Genomic DNA, 27,403 nt, shown 5'->3' with positions numbered 1-27,403 from the left:
TTTTACTATCTTGTTAGTTTTTTATTTGCTTGGAAATCTTGGATATATTAAACAGAAATAATAAGACGATTAATGACATGAACACATTTGATAAGGAATTAAATCATTCACAAAATGCACATGGTGCCTTAATCATCCTTGTTGAATTCTCTTTACGTTATGCTTTGATCACTCTTGATAAGATAGTTTCATTATATTACTATTCATTCAGTTGCTGATACAAACACAAAGTAGTGCAAACAAAAATATCCAGGTGAAACGTGGATAATAGGCAATCATTTATAACTAACATTCACTTTTTAGACTCATCCTCAAATTGCTTGACAACAGCAAACATTAAAACATCATTGTGAACAAAACACCAAGAACGACAAAAAGTACGTGCTTAAAAATATATTTGCCTGCGATTGCAGAAAATAACACGTTCTCCTCTAACGTAATAAGTATTATTTTATATTGGAGTGACAAAACATCAGTATGGTAAAAATAATGCTGATTTTGAAAGAGTGAACAAAATACATTGATGATTAGATTCGCTTTGAATTTCTTTCATTTATGAAACTCTAAATATGGCATATTTATATATGAAAAACGAATGATCTGGTAGACCCAGCACATCGCGGAATTGCTATTTCGGCCAACCTGAGGTGACTTAAACTTTCATCGAAACAATAAAGCAAGAAAAACTAAGCAGTAGATCACATTTGCCGGAGTCCTGATCATGCTTAAGCTGCTGGTGGTGTTATCGTGCTTCGGCGAAGCCTTGGACGCCGATTTGACGTCACTGATCCAATTGTCGATCACATTTTCTAGTACCCCCAATGGCATGGGGCCATTGCTGAGAATGACGTAATGGAATTCAGGCAAATCGAATAGTGCACCTGTAATTAAAGTTTTCAAAATTTACGAAAAAACCTGCAAAAGGAACAGATATGAAACATGTTTGCATTGTCATTTGTGGAAGATCACTTTAATTGAACACATATTGTTCTAATCCTAAGGAACGAAATATTAGAAAGATCAAAACAAAAGTGAATCAACTATCCCTTAAAAGATGTCTTAGTACTTTGTTTAACCAGAAGATTATGGTTTATCAGTGATTCGAAAAATGCTCCCTTGTAAATATTTGATATCTTTTGAGTGCCCAACGTGAATGGTTCTGCTCCTCTTTTGCAAGTATAATCTTTTGGCAATATTGTTTATTATTCATGTTAAATCATCTGCATTTAAAAGGACCATCTTAAAAATTGACAAGGCTTTTTGTTTTGTTTTAATGTCTTCTGCCTTCGAAGTTTATTGTTATCATGTATTTTACATTTGTGACGTTTTTCATTTCCATAGTGTATGTGCTCACCTGCCATTTAGCTGATAAACATAATATTGAAAAGTCAGCAACGATAAAAAAGTTAGGAACTTTTTTAATGTCTTTCTTAATAATGGACAGTTCCATAAATTATTTGCGTATTTTATGTCATGTAACTGTATTTTTAGATATTATTAAAGAGGGATACATACATCTAAAACAGTTGATGTTTTTATTGCAATAATAAAACTCATAAAGTTGAAATAAATTTACGCTTTGAAGGTTTCAAAAATGAAGAAAAGAAATGTCCCACCGCCTTATAGAAATTGAATCCAAGTTATTCTACGTGGAGACAGTCGCATTACTATGCGAGTTAGTGATATACCTAGCTCACGCTTCAGTAGAATCGACATTAGGTTAGAGTTTACCTGTACCTTGACTTGAAGATACTCCGCTGCACCGTATATTACATTACACTATATCTTATATTACACTGTATCTTACAGTACACTGTCTCACCGGTGTACATTGCACCGTATCTCACATTACTGTAGTAACAACATGAAGACTAAATTAATGTTTTATAATATTCCATCGATCTTATCATTGCTTTTTAGATATTAAGTAGGTTTATTCCTGGAATTGTGAATATTACCCGGGGATAACAACCGAGGAGACTCGAAAAAGGCATGAGAATACAATGGTTACTCTTTATTACGCCCTATTTGTAAAGTATTTAAATATGTAATCATTTTGTTATAGCTGCTGCCTCATTTCAGTTTTAGCACTATTCAGGTTTGTTGAGTAATATATACAACTTTCAAGAATATATCTCAATTCATTTGAAATACCCGCTGTAATCTCTCCAGGAAAGTAACAAGAAACCTTAAGTCACATTTTATATGTGGAAGGAAGAAAAAAATTAGTATTGTCCGGTTCTCATTGCGAAGTTCGAAGTTAGCTACTTTACCCATGACAGAAACCTACTTCACCTTTTCATCTTGAAACATGCGTCCTGTTACATTTTATGGACTTCTGGACACACTTGAAGAATAAACATTTTCTACTTTACCCATGACAGAAGTTTTCAATGTCATGAATAACGCGATGTTTTGGGCCTAGGTATGTTTTATCACCAAAACAAAGAAAACAAGTGATTATCCATACCCAGTTCTTTGGTTGCTTTCTGTCTCAATTCTTTTATCTTAAGTTCCCCCATCTTATATCCACACGCCTGCCCTGGCCAGGTGATATAGCGGTCGATTTCTATCACGGCACCTTCCTTAGTCGAGGCTGTGTAGTTGAGAAGGTATTCTATCGCTCTGTCTCTGTCCCAGCTTGAATAAAATAGACGTGTCCAGGTAAGGATACGGGAATGTTATTTCGCAAGTATATATATATATATATATATATATATATATATATATATATATATATATATATATATATATATATATATATCTAGATTGTCAAATTTAAGAGATCAAAATTAATAAAGATGTGGATACAAATTTGTAGGTAGGAAGGTACAGATGTATGTAGAAATGTATTTACAAATATACATAGTCATTCCTAGTATGCACCTTTGCTTTCTCCGCAGCATCTAATATTTAGAACAATTGACTATAGTAAGACATTTAAATTTAACTTTTTATGAGTAAATATCTGTGTTATCTAAAGTTATAAAAAAAAGACTAATCTTCACAGCATATGTGACCTACCCGTAGTAGTGTAATCCAGTGTCAATAACAAGTCTGCAAGCCCGGAATATTTCATCACTGTATCGTCCCATTCTAAAAGTACATATATATATATATATATATATATATATATATATATATATATATATATATATATATATATATATATATATATATGTGCAATTTTGACAATAATTTTATTGCATAATATCTAAAGTGAATGTCCTATCATATACTTAAAATAGATCTAAAGTTCGTAGTCTCATATGGCGTTAAAATCTAAGATTTTATCAGCATGGGGTGTGAGTTTGCTCTGTCAATCTATTCGTACACTTTATATTTTTTCTTCTTCTTACAACGAAAATTATCTAGGACATTTTTTCATTACTCTAATGATTTATGAATAGAATGGTAACGGGTAGGTTGTTGGTAAATATCACAAAAGTGAACTTCCACAGGTGACATTACACCTGTGAGATACTAATTGTTGCTTTGGATTGACGTGTTTATTTCGTGGGGACATAAAAATCAGAAACAAATTGAATATTGAACTTTTACTCTGGAGAGTGACAATTGGTGAATTTGTTTCAAAGTGTGAGAGTCACAATTGGTGTATTTGTTTCAAAGTGTGAGAGTGACGATTGGTGTATTTCTTTCAAAGTGTGAGGGTGACAATTGGTGTGACAATTGGTGTATTTGTTTCAAAGTGTGAGAGTGACAATTGGTGTATTTGTTTCAAAGTGTGAGAGTGACAATTGATGTAATTGTTTCAAAGTGTGAGGTTGACAATTAGTGTATTTGTTTCAAAGTGTGAGGGTGACAATTAGTGTATTTGTTTCAAAGTGTGAGAGTGACAATTAGTGTATTTGTTTCAAAGTGTGAGAGTGACAATTGGTGTTTTTGATTCAAAGTGTGAGAGTGACAATTGGTGTATTTGTTTCAAAGTGTGAGAGTGACAATTGGTGTATTTGTTTCAAAGTGTGAGTGACAATTGGTGTATTTGTTTCAAAGTGTGAGAGTGACAATTGGTGTATTTGTTTCAAAGTGTGAGAGTGACAATTGGTGTATTTGTTTCAAAGTGTGAGTGACAATTGGTGTATTTGTTTCAAAGTGTGAGAGTGACAATTGGTGTATTTGTTTCAAAGTGTTAGGGGGAAGACAAACACGCAGACCTGGACGACCGGTAGGTTTGCATTTACGCTGGCTTTGAGAATTTTCTCTGCTTTGCCACTACTTGTTTTCCTGAGTGGCAACTTGGAGACTGCTAGAGGTCGCACGGGCAACAGTGATAAGAAATAATAGTTATCTGCTTATGATGGGGATATACATGTGCGTAAAGCAAGCCTCCTCAAACGAAGGGACGAAACAAATTCATAGATCGTTAGATATAATTAAAACATTTTAGTACAATAACAAGGAGACGAGTAAAATGAAAGACAATTGAACGATGTTGAACACGAAAACCGATCAACTGAGTGCTACATGTGACAACTTTAAAATTATTACTGACAATTTAAAGACTGACATTGAGCTCAAATAAAATACAGCGAGAGTCAAAAATGTGAAAATAAAATTTAGAAAAATGGCATCAAGTCAATGTATAGGCGACTGGACAAATGTGGAGGACATTCTTGACACAACAATTTGATTCATTTTCTATGGCATTCATGGCCCCAGTAACTAATACTTGAACAGGTTAAGTCGAAACGTTAGGCTCTTTTCCAGCACAAAGTTAATCGGCCGGACACAGAGAATATTGATACAGAAAGTACCCCCAGATTGCTATCCACATACTAAAAGCCTGACAAGTCCATAAATGCCCATTATAACAGCTATTAAGACAAGGAATCCGTTGTGCAAAAACCATGTCAAAAAAACTGGGAGGATATGTGAGGGTGTAGACAGAAACAGAGTAACAGACATACACTGTATATATGAAGAGAGAACAGTGTCGATTGATAGCAAGTGAAGATACTATTCATTCTTTAAAAATGTAGAAGGAGAAAAACCGAAGAAAGATGAACCGACAAACGGATTAAGCAAGGCACTAAACATAAAAGAAGAGATGGACCGACATACGGGTTAAATAAAATACTGAACATAGAAGAAGAGGCAAAGGGAACAGTAAATCGCATTTTCTCCCCAAAAGGTTTGACAGTCAAACGTAAGGCCTTAACACAATTAAGCAGTTTTATCTATAACGTTAGGAAATATACAGTTGAGCCTAACTTACAACTTACTTAACTGTATTCTTCAATCTCTTATGCTACAAGTACATCATCAACAGTAAACGTCTACAATATATATATATATATATATATATATATATATATATATATATATATATATATATATATATATATATATATATATATATATATATATATATCCATGTAAGTTTTCATTACGAGTTGTAGGTAATTTCAAATTGTGTGAGAATTGTGACAACAGTCAGATGGGAATCAAATTTGAAATATGTCACGTGACGATGAATGTCGACTTTAGCGTCTTAATAGACACTTGGAAACATAGCTAAAGAGAAAATGGAACAATTAATTCATTCCTAATTAATATTTGTATTATTTTTTATATCAGGATGCAGTTGTACTTAATGTTGTGTTTAGATTTATTTTGTGAGGAACATTTATTTAAAATATTGATTGGAATTCCAAATTACGCAACCGACGGTCTGGACTCACGCTACATTTTAAGAGTACTGTGGATTCATTCAAAGAAGTTCTCCACAATGCCCATGTGCTACATTAAGACTCTTGGTATATCAACACGTTCAGAACCTGGAATGCATTCCGAACACTCTATTCTTTAGGACGCTTGATAGAAAAGTTATGATTAGTTTCGACTTAATTCACAATTCATTCATTTCCTCTTCAAGTTTCATTTTATAACCTAAAGAGATAAATTATTCGTTAGGGTTTACAAAACTTGTAGGTGTTGCTTCTTTCTGTTACTCAGTTGATGTCATATGGTCCTAACAATATATTGACTGCTTCATTGTACGACTTTGACTAAAACGAACAGGAATAGTCCCCAGGACATTCCTACAAAAGGAAGAAAGTTAAATAATGTTGGAGTATCTCATAACGCTTCGATGCATTTTCGTTTTCGTGGAAGAAACAAATGCTGCGAACATTATAATCGGTTATATTCTACTCACGGTGAGAGATATAAATACAAAGCTTGTTATGAAAACAAAGTATCACTAATCTTTGAGGCAAGTACACAAATAACTTACAATTCAAAGTCATCCTTGTATATGCCCATTTCCTCTCCCAGATATTCAGCATATAAGGCCCAGCCCTTGAAAGAAAGCAACATGATTATAATAAAATTTCCTTTAAGAAATTCAAATAATTTTCAAACAACATGATAGAATGATGAACGAATACAAATAGTATAATGTGATCCATTAGAGACATGACAGAGAATCCTCAATTAAATCATGATTAGAATTTGCCGCCATCTTCATGGCACTCTGGCGTCAACTTAACGAAATGATGTGTTACATCGGAGTTTGTACCACCATCTTGTGGGTTTATAGTGTCAAGGTTGGAAATCGTATGTCTAGAAAATGCTCAGAGGATTAACGTTATGGGCTATATGAGCCTCAAGACCGGAAATCTTATGTTAAAAAGTTGTCCATAGATTTTAAGTGATAGGTCTGTCTATAGGGAAACAAAACATTGTGACATGGCTGGCCTGTTAGGAAGGAAAAGTAGGATGTGGAGTCAGTATGGAAATTGAAGATTCTCACTACAACAATCGCTACATATGTTTAGTACGTTTGAATAAAACAGCAAACAACCATTCACTCGCAATTGGGATGACATGCTATTTAGTTTGAAATACTAGTGAGTCATCTTTACTGTCAGCCTGTTGTACGTTTGCTACAAATAATCTAACATGTGGCAAATGTTCATTCATCAGATGGATCTAAATGTTGCCTGCGTTACACTGACTGACGTTTTACACGATTGTCAATCTACTTATTACAAAAATGTGTTTATCATACTATGGACGAAACGATGCCTTATTAGCTGTTCAGCAGAATTATATGTTTTGCTCATTATGGGTAATTTTGACAACAGGAAATGAGAGACAGACAGACAGACAGACATACAGACAGAGAGCGAGAGTGAGGGCGACATTGTTTCTAAATTGTTGTTTTTTAATACGGCCAGCTCACTCATACAGTTGACGAAACTAGAAGATGTTTATCGCAGAGTTACCTGTGATTCTTAATGTAACCATCGGCAATTTTGACGACAGAATGTCTTTATGACAAAGAAATCCCATCCCTTTACCATTTCCTTATAGTCAAATTTACTCTCTACTATCCATTCTCATAAATCCATAAAATGACTACTAAAGTGAAAGAAGCGAAAAGTAAAACATGTCAGAGATTTAACATACACTACCACTGAGGATCTACTACTAGTGAACTACTATCTAACACATTACTTACAATGTCTGGGCCTACATGGGGTACAAATCAAATTAGCATTACCTCCTTTAACGTCCCGACCGGTATTTAAGATCATGCTGTATGTTTAACGTATTTGGACTTTCTAACATGCAACCAATGCTGGCACCCACATTATTTTATGTACGTATCACATGCGACAATTTTTATTCATCAGTTGTATCGTGTACATTTTGGTGGGAGTGGGTTGTATTTTTGTTTACAGTTGGTCTAGCCTTGTACTGACTTGGCTTTGCCTTAGGTAGAAGATGTCGCTATTATGACAGCTAGTTGTGGCATGGTCTCAGGAATCTACCATGTATACCGTCTTTGGCAATATATATATATATATATATATATATATATATATATATATATATATATATATATACGAGAGAGAGAGAGGGAGAGAAAGAAAGAAAGGTTATACGTTCAGCCAGTTTTCTGCAGCACGCCTTTAGCAAACAATTATCTTCTTTAGTCCTATCCTTCTGAGTTCCATGTACGATATTTACATTGATATATTTATTCCTTTTGCAGCGGCGGAGCTACTGCAAACGATTTCCACAACGCACAATGAGTATTTCAACAGTTCGTCAGTGAGTTTTTAAAGCTACCATCTGTGTGTTTATTAAGCTACCATATAAAGCTAATTAATCAGACTCTGATAAATGAAAATTTGCCTGACAAAATGAATTACTATTACTATTATTATTATTATTATTTTTATTATTATTATTATTATTATTATTATTGATAGTAGTAGTAGTAGCAGTAGTATTTATTTTGTTGTTGCTTGAAACAAAACTTTCTAACAGTAAGTAACCGTTTTGTCGCGAGTAGAATACATAACTCTGGAACAAACACCGTCTTGTATCCATTTAATTCAATCATGTGTGATTACAGAGTAAATATCAATCCTATAGTATTGCATTGGTCCATCAATGAATCCTTAGATTCCTATCAAAACATGTACTGATTTAAAGAAGAACTCATGATAATGGTAAAGAAATTGAAGAAAGAGATAGACAATAAAACAGAAAGAAACAACTGGACTTTTGCAATATCGGCTTTAAATGTCATATTGAGATATTGATGAGAGTACGCCACACTTTTAAATGCCTCAAAGCTTGTACCTTTTGAAAGTATTGGTCAATTGCTCTCTCTCTCTCTCTCTCTCTCTCTCTCTCTCTCTCTCTCTCTCTGTTATTACAACGGTAATTTCTTAAGGTCAGTAAAACTTTGTTTTATCTATATACCTGACATAATGATTTGTCCGTAGTCATATATATATATATATATATATATATATATATATATATATATATATATATATATATATATATATACATATGTGTGTGTGTGTGTGTGTTTGGTCTAGAACAATAATTCGAACTAGTAATTCAAATTTCATGACAAGACATTGTAAATAAACTTAGTCGTAGTTAAAATCTATTTCTGTCTGTCTGTCCCTGTTACTCTCTCTCTCTCTCTCTCTCTCTCTCTCTGGTATGTCATAATGCTTTGCAACAGTGTCGTCATATACGTGAAAAATGTGGAATTGCTGTGTGTGTTTTCCTTCTTCCGTCTGGGTTCTTCATAGACTACATTTTACTCATTATATTAAATGTAGAGTATAGTTTAGCGATTTTAAAATTAGTTTTGCCGTTTTCGAAAAAAATACAGACAGAAAAATGTTACATTCAACCTTTGACGTCTCGAACCAATTTATATCCAACGTGTGACGACAAAATAAAATACACAACCGAAAAAACAACACCGACTTTTGTAACATTGGGAAACCAAAGGTCGGGTCAGTACAGTGTCGGCATAATTGTAAAAAAAAAAGAAATGAAAATCGGGTGATGGATTAAAATTTGCCTACTTGATCCTGACAGAAAATACAAGTAGCTACAAGTACAGGCCGCACATTTTAGTGAGAATCTTAAATTTGGATATTCAAAATTCGTAAACTACCACCCTCCCGCTTTTAGACTCCAATAAAGGCCTGCCCTTACATGTCTTACTGTACATTCTTTGCATCCTGTATTTCCTTTTATTTCACTTTGCTGGTAAACGTAATGGGGATTATGAGAATACTTGGGTGATAGTTTTAGTGTATAAATGGATGGCAGCTGGTATTAACTGATTGAGGCAAGACAATCCAACATCTGTCCAACCTACGTCATAATGTTAATTCCTGTTAAGGACCATAATACCGCGTAATGTTGATTTAATTTTGACCCAATTAAGGCATACCCATGGCAGGTACAGTGTGTGATGGAAAGTAGTTCACTAGGTGCAGGTCAGTCATAGTGTACTTTTCGCTTCTTTGATGTCAGTTGTTGAAATTAAAGCGACAATGGAAATAGCTATGGGATAGTAAATTTGTCTTTAAGAAAATGTTTGGGGATGAGTTTTAATTTGTTTATAGGGCGATAATATGGAGGTAAGAGATACGGAGGTTAAAAAAAATTGTTTCCAAGAAATATAAGTTATATGTGTTGCACCCATTCTTTTATATCGTATCTCTGATCTACGTTAATGAGTAACTATCAATACTTGTCAAAAGGGGTGATGGTGAGCTCTTCATTTGTTATGATTGTGTTAAAGGGTGTCATTTTCAAATGTTGAGTAAGTAAAAATGGTATTAAATTGTAAAACATGTGCATTTTTACAACTCTCTCTCTCTCTCTCTCTCTCTCTCTCTCTCTTTGCGTGCCATAAGGACTGTACGTTGCGAATATTGCGGATAACTTACGTAATGAAAATGTAACTGTGCTATAAACTGCTACTAAAACATACGGTTTAATTGATAGCATGATAAGCACATTTTGTAACAAGCACACTGTACTTGATGTTAAGCTTCGGTCAGTTTAGGGCCGGTAAAATTTGTCTTCAGCTGATGAATGGGTATTTGCCAGAGACTAGATTATTGTTGGTAATAAACAAAATGGCACAAACAAATATACTAAATTGTAAGGGAATGATTGTTATTTAAACGTCCTGTATGTACCATATGTAGCACATTTTAGGGAGAATCTTTGATTTCCATTAGAAGCCATACAGTTTTCGCATTTCACGCCATAAAGAACCAATATGTTATAATGTTATGTTTCCCGCCAGACAAATCAATTAATTCACATCTTGATGCTTATTTGCCCCATAATGTAAATTCTATGGACATTTTTTACCATAGGATTTTACATCGAGACACGAAATTCCAGTAGGGAGTAGACACAATAACCTGACTTTGGTGTTGTTCGGCAGAGCAACATAAGTGTATTATTTACTGCCGATAAAATACAATCGAACTGCCTTTCCCAAGGACATGCCACGATAGTTAATCTCGCTTGATCACATTGTATGATTTAAACCCGTACATTTCGGTCGCAAATCTACCACGATGACAGTTTAAACACTGTGGCACATGCCGTCGTTATTTGCCACTTACAATGTGCAAGATGGCGCTCCGGGCCTGTTCTGCATTTCCGAGCAAGCAGGAAAAGATGGGAGAGAAATAATTATATGCGTATGTAATGGGGAGGGGGGTAATTGCACATTAGCGCAGTCCTGGCTACGTAATGATGACTGAAAACGTGTCAATAACTTTAGGACGATAAATCAGTCCAAATACGTTTAACTTTGAAGATTTGAAGTCATTAAACATCAAATGCTAAAATCTCAAAATCAAACGGTTGTTAAAATATAAATGTTAAAAATTATACAATCTTTCAATCTATACATGCATACACACTGACTTATTACCAAATCATGATAATAAAAATGAAAGGAAAATAAAATTAACTTTCATGGTATGAAGACTAACGATGTGATTCGGCAAACATTTATACAAAAAGATAAAATGTTGAATAAAAAATATAACATCTGCGTGAATTAATTATGCACCTCTTCAAATGAGTGAATTCGTTACACACTTTGACAAAGGAAAGAATTAATAAAACCTTTACATTGAAGTATATACATGACAAATCTTTTCAAAGGAGTGAACTCATGCAAACACCTTAACAAAGGAATGATTCATGACTCCATTTTATACAGGCTATGTTCATGAAATACCGTTATAACGGAATGAATTCATGTCACGCCTTTACAAATGAATGAATTCACGACACACCTTTACAAAGAAGTGACTTCGTGACACACCTTTACAAAGGAGTGAATTCATTACACACCTTTACAAAGGAGTGAATTCATTACACATAGAGGCGGCATTTGTAGTACGCGGGGCCTAGGGCCGACCATGACCGCGCGGGGCCATAGTATCATTATCTCGATTGGTATGCTAATTTAAACACTGTTTATGTCTAGACTAGATCAACTTTCGCGATTTGGCGGAGAATTTAGATTGACAAACTCATAAGGACGACCTTAGGCCTGAAGCGCGGGGCCCCCTCAAGAGCGGGGCCTGGGGCGGTCGCCCCACTTGCCACCCCCAAACGCCGTTCGTGATTACACACCTTTATTAAGGAGCGAATAATTCATAACACGCCTTTTCAAATAAATGAATTCATGACACACCTTCAGAAAGGAATGGAATCATGACACTTTTATAAAGGAGTGAACTAATGGCACAGATTTACAAAGCAGTGAATTCATGACAAACCTTTATAAAGGAGTGCTTTCATGACACAACTTAATAAATGTGTGAATTCACGACACACCTTACCAAGCAGTGAATTCATGACAAACCATTACAAGTGAGTTCATTCATGACACCTTTACAAAGAAGTGACTTCATCGCATCTTTACAAAAGAGTAATTGCATTACACGCTACTGCAAAGAAGTTTTAATGAACGAATGTGTGAGCAGAAATATTCTGGCAAATGTAGATTTCTATCTTCTGAAAATACAGAATTGTTTTAGGTTTTGGTGCCAGTTAACTTCCATGAAAAATGCTTTTTCTACAGGAATCAAACGTAAAACACCGAACATTGCTCTTATGTCCAGTTTTATGCTAGTAATATACAACCATATACAACTATAATGATTTTGCTTTCAGGGATATTACAATGCAGATTACGTTATCTCTTCTTACAAAATGTATGACATTTGTTAAAAGTATATTTGATTATATCAATACAAATACGAATATCCTTTTATCTAGTGCTTATTGTTGTTTGAATTCAGATTTGTATGGAATTATACTGAGATCCACTGAATATTTATTTACCTCCACATAGGAATTAAAAAATGGAAAGAAGAATGGTGCACTGAAAAGTCTCCAGTTCATGTGCTTCCTAAAGAGAGGCAAATCAGACACGAGGCTGTAGCTGTCCTGTTTACAAACATAAATAATATATTTTCGTAAGTCAAAATGAAATAACGTCAAAAGAAGAAGCAGTTTAGTAATAACTGTTGAAGTTATTTCTGAGCGAATGTGTGATTATTGCATACAGATTTTTATTATTATAACATCTTTATCTTTCGCAATCTCAGCTATTTATCAATATAGTGTTTAAGTCAAATGAAACGAATTAAATATTTTTGTTAACGTTCTAAATGCGTCCGACACACCAACTTACAAAAGGACATATTGATATAATGCAAAAATCTTTGAGAAGATATATTTGGAGCAAGAGGCTTGGTCCAATTAGTGACAACATATATTACTCACTTAACTTTCTGTTATGTTAAAAATATAAAGGTATTATGAACATAGTGTCTCATTTTTTTAAAAGTATAAAACCAATAGAAACTCGAGACTTTTGTTTATTTTATTTATCTAGATACAGTAGTCACCGGTCTGTTAAGTGTAAAAGAAATAAAGTCGCATTACGGTTGCGTTGCGTTACTTTAGGTTGCCTTTGTGTAGCATTGCGTTTCCATTGTATAACGTTCCGCTGCTTTGCGAAGCGTTAACGTTGCAAGTTCATGTCCAGTACTGTAACCGTGTGATTGTACTCGAGTTCCAACCAGAGCAATGTGTTAAAGCGTTCTGGACCGTTGCAGAATAATAGTACAGTGCATTACAGTGCTTGTGCCGAGTTACAACCATAATACTCATTGCATTCAATTGCAACTAAACTGTTTTCATGTTAGGTGAACACAATAAATACAATTTAAACTTTGTGCATGGTAGAATGGGACAGATTAATACACGTTACAACGGAAACGTGTTATAAGTACAAGCTGAAATCAGTGATATTTTAACATTATGCATCTAAAATGAAAACTTCATAAAACTAGATAAACTGTATCTTCTTAAGGATTATTTTGATAAGAGTCAACAACCTTAAAAAGTATTAAACGTGGATCAGGGCATAAACGTGTGCTATAATTGTTTAAGACGTAGCAATGTGTGATTTAATAAAATAGATAATGAATAGTGTGAAATAACTCATTAAGTAACAATTTACAGTGGCAATGTAAACATCATAATCGTTCAAGTTCCACATGTTCTATTTTAATATTGTATATCCTTAACAGCAATGTTTTCTTAATTTGAATTTTGAAAGCAGTACACGTGTATATTATTTCTAGCACGTTTCCCCAGTACACGTCAGTTTTTATCGACATTAAATTTGCAACGCCATTTTGTGTCAGTTCTTAATTTATCCATACGGCATATATATATATATATATATATATATATATATATATATATATATATATATATATATATATATATATATATATCCACAATGGACATATAAATCATAGTAAAAGTAAATACATGAAATCATACTTATTACATCCAAGAAAGATAAGCCACTCACATATCTGAAGCAATACATTTTTGTTTGAATCAATTTTGGCCAATTTTTATTATTCATAACCGTTCTAAAATTGAATAACATTGACCAATAGTTCACCTAGTCAGCAGGACAATTATAATTAATACATTTATTTATTTATTTATTTACAATATAATTTGCTGTGATGATCCAAACAAGATATATATTAACAGCAGATAAATCTGCTATAATCATCATCATCATCATCATCATCATCATCATCATCATCAAAAAGTTACATTAGTCAGTATATTATTCACACTGCAATACGTATTTTTATTGTGGAGCTTTTGACGGTAAGGAGGCATAAGTGGTAGTAGTAGTAGTAGTAGTAGTAGTCGTAATGGTAGTAGAAATTATCGTTATAGCCGAAGTAGTACTAGCAACACCAACATCAGTAATGTTGCATGCACTTGTAAAAGATTTATTACTATATCTTTCAGAATCACAACAGTAACACCAACAACGATGACAAAGGCTACAAAAAACAGCAACAACAACAGCAAATCTACATACATTACTCATATTGCAGTACTTTTAGCATTACTATAGCTACTACTACTAACTTAAGTGAATGTTTTTATTTAAACAGCCGGATAATCAGGTTTAAATTGGGAGGGGTTGGGGATTGACGGTTCAGGCGGATTATCTTTCCCCTAGAAACGTGCGCTTTCAGAAGAAAAAGAGAAAAAGAATTTTTGGCAATAAATTAATGTGACATTTCTGCATGTGCATGGATAGTTGTACTTATAGAATAATCGTTATACCTGGTATTGACAATCTCGAACCAAAGATAGAGGTATCATCCTGTGTTGTGTAATAAAGAGGTTGAATATCGTATCGTTGCGTTACCTTACTTTACTTTGTATTTCCGTTGCCTTGCAACTGCGTTGAATTACCGTAACTAGTGCAACACTGAACAGACCAGGGACTATATGTATGATAATTTGTATAAATAATAATTGAAAAGCACATACCGCCAGATGGTGGCCGGGAACAGTTTCGTGTAACGACAGCGACGCCATTGAAAACGTTGGGCTATGATTTAAACGAAACACAATTTAAGTTCACAACATAAACAGTACATGTGAAAATTCCTGAGTAGTTTTAATTACAAGACTATAAACCTCACGAAAAGTAATGAACGTAAACCATTCAAGTCACCAGAATGGCAAAAGTATGAATATTAAGCGCTCTCAATTTTAATATTCGGAAATCTGCGAAAATGTAATACCGCAGACATTTCGCCTTTAAACGGCACATTACACATTCATCAGCAAATATGAAAATGAGGCTCTTGTAAATTCCTGATAAAGGGACTGTCTGTCTGTCTGTCTGTCTGTTTATATATATATATATATATATATATATATATATATATATATATATATATATATATATATATATATATCTTATATTTCCTTGAATTTAATCTATTTGTTGGTTGTTGAGGCTTGTCTCAATTTTTGCCATTTTTTTAAAAGTAAAATCGCATTCAAAGATAAGATGCTCGCAACCTGTATTTTTTTATAAATACCACATGTAATGGATAAAAACAGCGCGCTTTCATAAGTAATACGGATCTGTTTATGTCTTGTAAATTTAAATAGAGGAATAATTTAGACGTGTAGTTGTGTTCATCTTGTAATTCTCAATGTGCAAGAAGCAACACAAAGGTCAAACAATTTGTATTAAAAAAGCAAATAAACAAAACGAAAATACAAACACACATTATAAATGTTGAGATAAAGCCGAAGAAACCTTGAGGTGTCTGGAAATCTTATTTCAAAACGACCATGATGAATGTTACGTATTGCTGAATGAATCTAAGTGTGAACATTCCACATTATGCAATTTAATTAGTGATCAATGTCGTGAAACAAGTAGTGCCCCATTTCAAACATGGCATTGTAACTTTATGTTAAGACAGAACAATATATATATATATATATATATATATATATATATATATATATATATATATATATATATATATATTCTTACTGCAGAGGTAGATCTGAAGACCACAGAATTTAGTACAAGCAAACAATAGGTACTTAGTTGAGCATTCCTATAGATAATGATTATTAATTAGAAACGAACAAACAAAATTTACTTGTCTTCAGGTCTTCTAACATTGGCATAGAAAGTTCCTGGTCTCGTGCCATCTCCAGATCCGGATTCGTACTCACCACCTACACCATCTTGAGGGGAATTCTTGACACTGCAATCAGATATTAATCGCTACAATGCACTTTAAGTATATATATATATATATATATATATATATATATATATATATATATATATATATATATATATATATATATATACAGAGAGAGAGAGAGACATACAGACAGACAGACAGAGACAGAGAGAGAATTATAAATATACTCCAGACAGAACGGAAAGTGCTATCCCTGGATTCTATAGAAGAATGCTTGATAATAATAGGCAGAATTAATATTTTAATATAAATAATACTATCATACAGGTTAGATAATTTTAAATTCGTACTCTACGGAGATTCTAATCCAGATCCGCGGGTAAACGGCAGCCATCGCCTTGCCTGCACACACGAGCCCATATTCCCTCACGACTAAGCACAGGTCACCAGAAAATGATGTTACTCAATCGGTGTTAATATGCACTCGTGTGTAGCAGACACAGTCGCATAACGACCTAGTAATTAATTTGCATGTATCTACATAATCATTCCGGATTCCTATGAAAGAAATCAAGGTATATATAATTAATTATAGAGAAATATAAATATACACCAGACAGAATGGAAAGTGTTATCCCTGGATTACTATAGAAGAATGCTTGATAATAGTAGGCAGAATTTATATTTTAATACAAAGGACTCTTATTCGCCATATGATTATTCAAATGAACACATAATATAACAATATAGTTATATAATGCATACTATTTTCTGACCATTGGTTGGTCATTGTTTTAGATTTTAGACAATAGCAATAAAGCATTAAATAGTGTGGGAAAAAGAGAAAGAAAACATCAGTATTTCTTGACCTTGCTTCGAAATGCATTATTGAAAGCTTTAGAAAGTTCCGAGAATTTGTTCTTTACATATTGTATTGATAACGATTAAGCCATTTTTTCGGCGGCATTAAATCGTAAGAATCATAAAATTTGTCAATGTCTCAATTATATTTATTGAAATAGCCTACACAATATGGCAGGTGATACCTACCTAAAGACAGATAAATAAAATGTAGTATTTCTTCTGGAATACGATAGTATTGTAACAAATATTTACTTGCTGAAATAGAATATTCTCCATTTCTTCATCCTTCTTTCGATACAAATTTTAAAGAACTAAAAACACCGGGAAATTGCTTTGCAGCTGGTTGCAAGAGCACCAGATGAGACCAGTTCTAGGAAGAAAACAACTATCAAAAGTACCAGATGAGTCCGATTCTAGTAAGAAAACAACTATCAAAGCTAGAGTTAAAACTGTAAGAAAAATCAAACCACTTTCTCTGCATCAGACATTTTCCCAATTAGAAGGTCCTACTTACACTAAGGGCAAGTTTGGGAGATTTTTGAAGTATTTTGGAAGCTCGGGCATGATGCGCTGAAAAATGATGTCCCGAAATCTTTGGAGAGTAGCTTCCTAAAAGAAAGCAAGATATATATATATATATATATATATATATATATATATATATATATATATATATATATATATATATATATAATAACCTGACTACAAACAGTGCATAACTAGTATTAATTAGCCTGAACGCTTTCGACTCTTAACGAGTCTTTTTCAAAGCAAATACAAAACATAGACAAGGCAAACAAATGAAAAGAAACATCGTTGTGTTTGCATATATATATATATATATATATATATATATATTCTTGTCTAAAGCATGAGATAAATACCTGTGATACATACAAATACGTACTGCAATACGTTTGTGTTTAAATTCAGAATAATCATACAATAAATAGACGTAATTGCTTACAATACGGGAGATTAAAAGGTCATTAATAGAAGAATTAAAGAACCACAAACGAACAATCAAACTATGATAAGTTGTATCTATCTATATACACACGCGTGCGCACACACACACACACAGACACATTACATATATATTGAAATAAACACCTAGGGTATGTCCTGTTTGTATTTACCTGTCCGTATATAGCTAATGTTAGATTATAGTGATCATTTGTTGAGTATGAGGAGTCGGTGATGGGGAAAAACGTATGAACCCGACCAATTAACCAAGTTATTGAGCACGCGTCCTAATGTACAGAATTCACGAGATTTTTGGATTGTATGGATTAGTTTTGTAAAATGGACATTCCTAATATATTAACGTAAACAATTACCTTTATAGTTTAGTTATATGTGATTAGTAATTTAAGACAGACATAATTCGTTGTATCATATATTTGAGCAGTGTCTTGTATTGCATGGCGTGAAGAACAAATAGTAAGCTTGAAAAGATTTATCAATAAGTAATGCAAATTATACGAATGTGAAACAAGAACAAAACCTTGCAAGTGTGATATTAGCGTTTTGCTATGTATGGTAATTAAATGATTAGAGTAACTTACTATCGTAACCGTATGTTTTAGGACATTCCAGTTGGCAACCGATCTTTCCTTGTCCTTGGAAATAGGGGAAACATAGGCTGTCAAGCTACACTGATACATTAGTTTGATTCGCTTGATACGGATACCTCTTTGCGTGTAACAATAAAGATTTTATATTGGCAGCTGTGATTTTTGTGATAGTGTTGTGACATTTTTCGAGTTATTGTTTTTCAAAAACCAAAAACTGTCAGACCTTTTGACATGGCACCTGGTCGGAAAACGCATCCTCCAGGAAGTTAAAACCTTCCTTTAAAATTCTCACGCGCTTTGGAATATTTAATGCAAAAAAGAAGACTTGTTTCTTTTTTGTAATTTACATTTAAATTTGAGCAGATATTGTTCTTTAAGAATCATTGCTGTTCCCAGTAGGATATAATTTGGGAGTGCAATAAAACATGCTTTTAATAACAGACTGCAGTTCTTCTTTTTTAAATTGTGGTTAGTGAGATACTTTCTTTTATCTGCATCATACATGAGGTCAGTTGAATTGCATTTTCAGCAAGAAAAATACGTTACTGAAATAGCATGTCTCAGGGGTGAGTTTTACCATGATTAAATTTATATTATGACTTCCTTCCCAGTCTGGGGTCATTACTAGGTAATGTAGTGTATTTGATTGATACAAGACAAACCTCCTGAGAGATTCACACACACACACACACACACATTTCCCCTCACTTTGCCACTAAGCATAAAGATGGGCAATTGCCATTTCCCCGTGGAAGTTGTATGGCTGAGTTGACAAATTGATTAAAAATAGGCAAAGCCACACAAATACCACCAAACGTTACGTTGTTCAAGGGTGATGTACATTCTGTAATAACTGCATTTGATTCTAACATTTGTATGTGAGGGGAGATGCCTCTTTTGTTTGTTTGTTTTTGTTTCGTTTTTTGGGGGTGGTGGGTGATAAATTGTCTGGGATTAATCAGTGCAGTATTAACTTCAAGACACATTGGTTAGAAGCCTTGTGCTTGCTTGACCAAGACTGATGCAAATTATAATTGGTTTGTGTGCTTTAAGAGAAGCGGCTCTATATAACGCCATGGATGTTTAATGGCAGAATGGAATATTTGCAGTGAGTGCTTATGGCATAAGAATCTGCCTGGAAGTTGCTATAAGTTTGATATTTAACATTCTGCTTTTGGAGTTAGCCATATGAGTAAAAAGTGATATTTTAAGTCGTGAATGCTTACATGACAGTGAACAGTTTTCTGTCACTGAAGCATTTAAATATTAGTCATGACATAGACGTGATGATGCAGTGTCAGTTGTCATGGTCTGATGGCGGAGAGTTATCTTATGCCGCTTAGTATGGGCGCTGAGGTTCTGAACGACTTTTGGGTTTTAGAACAGATGTATTGTCCTGTAAGAAGCGAACTCTCTGCACCTGATATGTCGTCACGGTAAGCAGGGTAAGAGTTAACCTGCGAACCTTTCAGAGACTAGCTTATTGAGAAGCTTTTAGCACAAGATACTTTGGTAACTGATGAGTACCAACAAAGTCTCGGTAATAGCCTATTGTAGTTTTTATCATGCATAAATTAAAGAATCGGCTATTAAAGAACTGTTTTATTGCGGAACCTATCAAAAACTGTTCAAAGTACACGACAATTAGTTAGATGCATTGAAGCATAAAAACAATGTCAAACAAAAGCAAAGCATTGCGAGTGTGAAGTTGTAGTTTCCCAATGTGTTACACTTGGGTGATTAGAGAAAAAGTTATGTGGTATTTGCAAGTTTAAGAAATAGGAAGAAAAAAAAAACTGAATATTAAGTCACGCAGACGGAGGTGCTTGATTCGTTAGGTAGATACCCTTTTGTTGTATGTATGCATATATATATATATATATATATATATATATATATATATATATATATATATATATATATATATATATATATTGATTGGTGAAGTTATTTTTGTGTAAATAAGCTAATAATTTTGCATTAATGCTTTCTGTCTGTTACCTACCGGGTTTCTGATCAGGAAACTAGAGTTGCTCTTCAATAAGTTGAAGAATTCCCGCACACTTCCATGGAATCCTAGTTTTCTCATAACCTTGAATAATACAGTAAAGCATGCACAGTCTGTTTGTGACTTTTTCTACTAAAATATGTTTTTCAAGAATACTTATCCATCCAATACCTTAAGACATCTACAGCTACCTCACAAATCCAGCCCTCCCAGATAACACTTTTAGCCAAAACATTCTAAACGTTATCTGCCCATTAGGTGACGGTTGGGCAGATTGATGTCCCCTCGGTATAGGGATTGGCGCCAAATCCCGTAAACATCTCAGTGACTATCGGAGCGTAAGGCACGCTCTCTATGGATGTAACTGTGGTGAGAATGGGAGTGTGTATGTGTATCATGATTGATTACGTATTCTCGAAGAAACATATGTTACAAGAAAAAAAGGTTTCTTTTTTAAATATGTTACCCAATTATAATACCGTAGGAGAATACGTTAGAGGTGGAGTGAGAAGCATCCCCTTATCCTGGGGAGACCATACTAAAAGGTATGTGAGACAACGTCTAGAGATTATGGGACTGTCGGGGAGAGGCATCGAAATGGAAAATAATTCGCTCCCGCATATCCAGCTGAAGTCGTGAAACCGCGTCGAACGATCTGGAAGTGTAACCTTTGTGCCACTGGTAAAGGTTCTTCAACATCGACATGAACCTTTCAGGAGCAGAGATCTCTGATAAGAACTGGCAAAGTGTATTCAGATTTCCATCCTACGGATAAAAATAGAGAACAGTTTTGTTCCTATGCAATAATTATGCAGACAGTCGTCACTTCGTGAGCCAATATGCTAAGCAAAAGCAAAATCACTGGTATGGGTTTAATCCGATAGGCAGGACAGATATCCCCCTTATTCAAGATGAAAATGCCTATGTTGATATATCATCCTTCCTCTCGTCGACAATATAATAAGGCGTTATCTCCTTCGATGCATAGATTCGATATTCCTGAAATACCATTAAGAGTTCGCACTAGGACATGTCAATGACCTTGAGATGAAGTATCCAGAATAGATTAAAATTATTACTAATATATAATTCCTCATGAAAGAAGCCCGTACTTGGTAAAAAAAAAGTATGGATCTCCATAGACGACGTTGATCCATCGTGACGAAACTGCAAGTAGAGGAGTCCACCAATAAGAAATGTATCGCTGATTGTGCCTGCTGACTACCAAAAGTAGTGATTAAGCAGGACTTATAAGATATTGAACTAAGTAAGCTATTGAGAGAAGTTCAAATGGTGTCTTTCTCTGCCAGGTTAATACTCATGATAACTTCCACTTGACAAGGGGACAATGTCATTGGCCAGGTGGAATCCAAAACAATGCAAAATCAGACAGATCTTTGGTTTGTCTGATACCCTCTCTTCCATGATGGCACAGTATGCCAGTGCTTGTGGAACGGTAGGTTTAGTTGTTATTGGTGCTAACTTTTTCTAATCGAAGAAACATAGGACATTAATTATTGAGAAATAGATGCCGACATTGGCACATTGTGATCTTGTGCGCTCCGCTGAGATCATATTCCACTGCCTCCTTACGCTTCTAAGGTGGATGGCCATTTCAATCTACCACTTATTGTGAGAACAGTTGGTTCTTAAGGGTGTAATTAAAAAGATTCAGATGTGCAGGTCATGAAACATTGGGGTGAAACACCCGCCATTGTTGTTTCGTAAGTCTGATGAGGGAATATCTCAGTTCTGGCAATTGTATTGAGATTGATGAGGTAGCTCCGATATTTCACATCTAAGAGTAGTAATGAGGATGAGGAGACACTCGGATATGCTTGTTCCTGCAGAGGTGTTGAAGAAATGTATAAATTCTACCATTCCAATCCATAGAAAGAGCATTGACTATTCGGGCCTTTTGTGTCCGGGATTGGTTAGACATAGGCTGAGGTTTTGGCATTTCACCTTGTCACCGATAGGTCCATCATAGGTCAATCTCAGCCAGTGACTACTGAGTGAAGAAAGAGGGATGAAGAGACCAATCCGTTTAAAATATTTCCTATTTGCAGAACCATGAACATGCTAATATACGACACAGCTTATTGCATGTCGAATTTAAGGGTGTATTGTTAATGACGACACCACTTTAGAAAATCCCAAAAGAAGAATACAAAAGTCTGAGTACTTGTTCCGCTTTCTTGTTTGAGATGAGTCACCACGTTGAAGTCAACAGACAGAAGGAGATATCCGTTCTTCAGCCGCCAATGACTAACATATAACAATTATTTTGATGGGACTACGCTTCTATGGAAGTCCGAAATAGTAAGAAACTTTCTCCCCCAGCCTTCTATGTTCGCATCCATATCACTCGTGATTGTTGGAGATTTTGCTTGCAGAGGTACCGCCGACGTAAATAAAAAGTGGTTTCCCCGCCTTCCAGATACAACCTCGTATTGTTGTAGATTGTGGGAGCTGAACCAATGGTCACAGGTTCGGTCTCCCCTAGGACTATGTAATCATTGTGATAGGGAATCCAATAAAGCGACCAAGGGCTAAGACGTGCGCTACCTTATTGAGCAAAACTCATTCATCTAGAGAATTCTAGAGCTGATGGATTTTTCTAAATAGGCTTGAAGCTTACTATTGCGTGATTTCAAATCTTGTTCGTAGGGTATCTATTCCTTATACATGAACATTAATTCTAGGCATTGTCGACCAAATCCTGGAAGGGTAAGAGGTGGGAGGTGTCCTTGTTGACAAGGAGATTGTTATGTCTCCAGAATAGACAGTGTTAAGACCCGTTGTTGCACTTCATCGCAAACCCAATTGCAAAACAATTGACTGATTGTTCTTAGGTAGATGACAAACTGATGCGTGCTGCGTTGTAAAGGAAGAACTTAGTATGGGCGTTGAAAGTGAAACGGAGTCCGCATGAAACTTGTTGGGTCCCCATGACAGCATGCATAGTAAATCTTCCCAAGCAGCCATGAAAAAGAATGGAGCCTTCTTCCTACCGGGGTGTGTAATAAAGATAGGATAGGGGGCTACAGCTGAGGCTGAGAGGAATGGTGACATGTTGTTAATTCCGTCAATCTGATGATAAAGGAGAGAATAGATGATGAAGGTTGCGAGCATATCTTAGACGGTAAAAGGTCTATTAGATGAGCATACGGAGCATTGCATCTTTTCCCACCTGTTGTTAGTTGATAGCTATTATTATGGCTCTAGTATGTTGTGACTCGGTCATAAAATGTACCGTAATGTGAATAACGCCTTCTTTATTTCCGTGGACTAAAGTCTTGCGCGAAATGAATTGATAGCGTGACTTATCTGTTGCGGTTGTGAACGCTATGATTCCACATATACGGCACAGTCCGGTCGAAACGACAATAGGTATGTGATGAAATGTAGACCGATTCATTATGTTGGGACGGAATAATGGATGTTTGACCCATGTAACCGGTCCGTGTATCTCTTGTGGCAGAGGACACTTTTGGCTATCGGTTAGCTCTTTCCCTCGCAATTAAGCAATACATATATAATCGAACACAAAAGTGGCGAGGTCAATAGGAATCGGCAATAAGTATGAGTCCTGTGATAGTGACCAATAAAGATTCCAATTGTAGAAGCAATTGTAAATGGAATCTTTCGTACATTATTTCACCTGATGTCAGAACTGTCGACCAGGAAGGTGATGTAGAGGATTGAGATCAGAAATCCAGTGATATTAGTAGAGAAAGTTCAGTTCCAGCATGCAAGGCGGAGTTCACTCATCCAAGTAGGATCTAAAACCAACGAGGAACCTTGAATGCCAGTATCATCGTTTGTAGATTCAGGTAGCGAAGCCGACATCTCCTGGTCGACCTTTGAAGAAGTTAGAGACGAATGTCGATAATGGTAGCCCACTGCACTTGCAGCACTGACAAAATGAGATCCCGTTACTTCTAACGTGTGATAAGTAGAGTATCTTTTGTGGCAGAGTCCCTTAGGCAAGTAAAGAGACATCTCTTGAAATCGTAGGCCCCAAGATGGACATCGTTAGCATGAAGTGTTTTGAGGTACTTCGCGGGTTAGATGATCCTTGTAAAACTGTTTTCCTGGGTATTATGGCACTAAATTGGGTGTCATATGCGAGTCGTGGAAATGAACAAGATCGTTTTCTTGTGGATGATACCGTATGATCGAGTTGGGAGTAGTATATTGAGATCAGATTTTTATAGCAATGTCCGTTTTGGGAAAGGACATGGCCATTTAACTGGTATGACGTTGTTCAGTAGTTGCGGTTGGGACGTGGTAACGGGATATTCATCCACGTATCCGATCCATAACTCAGATATGCGAACAAACTGATTCTTGTTGTTGCTCTCTTTCTCACTGCCCTGACAAGATACTGCTCGTCGCCTTGCGTGCAAGCAGATACTTTCGTCATCCAAGCTTTTATTTGCATCTGTCCATAACATGCACGTCTGACATGTATTCAAGGTATGACAACAAGAGAACTACATATGTAAGTGTTTGTCAGACTGGTCTAGCCAGTGGTACGGGTAGAATCACTGGAGTTTCGTTTATAGTACGTACATGTACGACGGACTATAAGGTAAATAATCAATTCTTTAGAAAGCTTACCTGTAGGAAAAGACAATTGTTGATTGCATGTACATATAAAAATCATTCAAGCATCGCAAATAGTATCATGCATTAATTTGGCGCTACTGAGTAAAACATGTATAGAAACTATCCGTATATATCCGACCGCATGCGGAAGCTATACTGTAAGATAAATACGTTTTCTATATTGGATCAGTGCCAGTATAACATATATAATCTCAAGGACAGTCTGGACAGTTGAATTCAGTTAAACTTGACTACTATTGCATCGGTATAGAAAACACTTACCGGTATGGATCCCGTGGTAACGGAAATTATACACATGTTAAGAGTTTTTTATAACCAGTACAGACATGCTTTCATATCTCTTTAAAACTATAACTATTGTGAAGTCGGATATGAAAACCGTACAAGTATGTAACAATATTAAGTGACGGCCAAGTGATTGTTTCTAAAGGCTGAACGTTATCGTCATAGGAAGAAAGAAAATATGGAAACAGAGAAGGGGTGTACTTCACTTTTGAAATAAAGACTCATCAAACTTGTAAGGGTAGGACTTCCAAAAAAACTTTGAAGAGGACTTTTGCGAGGCGAGGTTGCTGTTGACATGAGTAGACCGCCTGACGGAAGCAATAACTGAGATGTTCACGGGATTTGAAGCCAATCCCTATAACAAACGGGATATCATTCTGCCCGATCGCCATGCAGGTGGCAGATAACTTGTAGCTTTTTTATTTATAAGTGTTATCTGGAAGGGCTGGATTTGAATGGTAGTAGTAGTTCTCCTAAAGTAATATGATTGGATGACGTACGTCAAGAAGACAAATGTAACGGTACCATGAGATGAATTGCTGATTATCAAAACCGTGCACAAGAATCAATTGTATTGATAGGTCAATATTGGCAACTGTTCATATAATATTCGTGTAATACTTAGCTCGTATAATTTATAGTAATGAATTTAAGAAGAATCATGCGTTACTACTTCAAGATTATGCATGTCCAAAACATATCGACTAACATAAACGTATCATAAACGTTTCAATTAATTCACATCTCCTAAATTAACAGCCTCATTTTTACGGTGGTGTCGAAAGATAGTTGAGAAAGCTTATAATAGGGTCTTCTTTCATTTTTTATCGATATTTGTCTAGTAAATATCGTCGATTTAAAATATATTGGAGACAAAATAATGTTTACATGAATAAATATGCACATAATATTGCTACCTACCTTTAACATTTCATCGTATATGCGTTTAACTTCATCCAAACCTTTCTGGTGGACTTCTTCTGGTGTATTAGTAAGCGAAGTATGCCACCTTAGTGTATCTATGTAATTTTGCTTCCCGTTCTCCCATCCAAGTATTCCCCAGGTCTTCCGTGTATGGAGCATATATTCCTAAAATGGTAATGGAAACTTTTAAAAATCGGACTTAACTGGTTGTCACTGAGCTTACTTAAGGTCGCATTAGTACTAGTGCTTTCGATTAAATAAAGTATCACAAGTACGTCAGTTTGGATCAAATGACCGGTAGTTCTTCTCAGTAACAATAAGTCAAAGTAAGATATATTGAATTCATCTGTATTTTGAAAGGTCAAACGGCCAAAATAATGATATTTTTACCCATCTGAATTTTGTTTCTATGACCAGAACTTTATACACATAACTCTCGTTTTTATAAGCCAATATATAAAGGCTCAAGTAAGCTATAATCGGTCTGTTATTGGTCTGTTAAAGTCCACAGCTGACTGTTGTGAAGTTAAAATACTTGGATATTGAATAATAAAGGAAATGAATAATTATATTTAAACAAAAGGCTATTGGTAATAATGGATGCTATCTGAATAGAAATTATGATTTTAAGAAATGCGCTATCCGGTACAGAGACTCTATCAAATCCTAAGCTGCTAATTAAGCGTACAGATTATAAAACA

The 27,403-nt window shown here is 34.9% G+C and overlaps 1 protein-coding gene across 1 annotated transcript; it reads right to left on the bottom strand.

The window, feature by feature from the left end:
• Positions 1-26,863, bottom strand: LOC149799221 (uncharacterized). The gene is made up of 10 exons (XM_089958495.1): positions 26,700-26,863; positions 20,856-20,942; positions 17,788-17,882; positions 16,359-16,466; positions 15,220-15,280; positions 12,679-12,783; positions 6,257-6,321; positions 3,025-3,096; positions 2,471-2,640; positions 1-881 (listed from the first exon to the last, which is right to left on the bottom strand). The coding sequence occupies exons 1-10, from the start codon at positions 26,859-26,861 to the stop codon at positions 661-663; spliced, it is 1,146 nt and encodes a 381-aa protein (XP_089814621.1). The 5' UTR covers positions 26,862-26,863; the 3' UTR covers positions 1-660.
• Positions 26,864-27,403: the final 540 nt, after the last annotated feature.

This window comes from Sinohyriopsis cumingii, chromosome 5 (assembly GCF_028554795.1).
Source record: "Sinohyriopsis cumingii isolate HCF-2022 chromosome 5, ASM2855479v2, whole genome shotgun sequence".
NCBI classification, from domain to species: Eukaryota; Metazoa; Mollusca; class Bivalvia; order Unionida; family Unionidae; genus Sinohyriopsis; species Sinohyriopsis cumingii.
The sequence above is the reverse complement of the archived record's forward strand: the minus strand, read 5'-3'. Positions and strand labels throughout refer to the sequence as shown.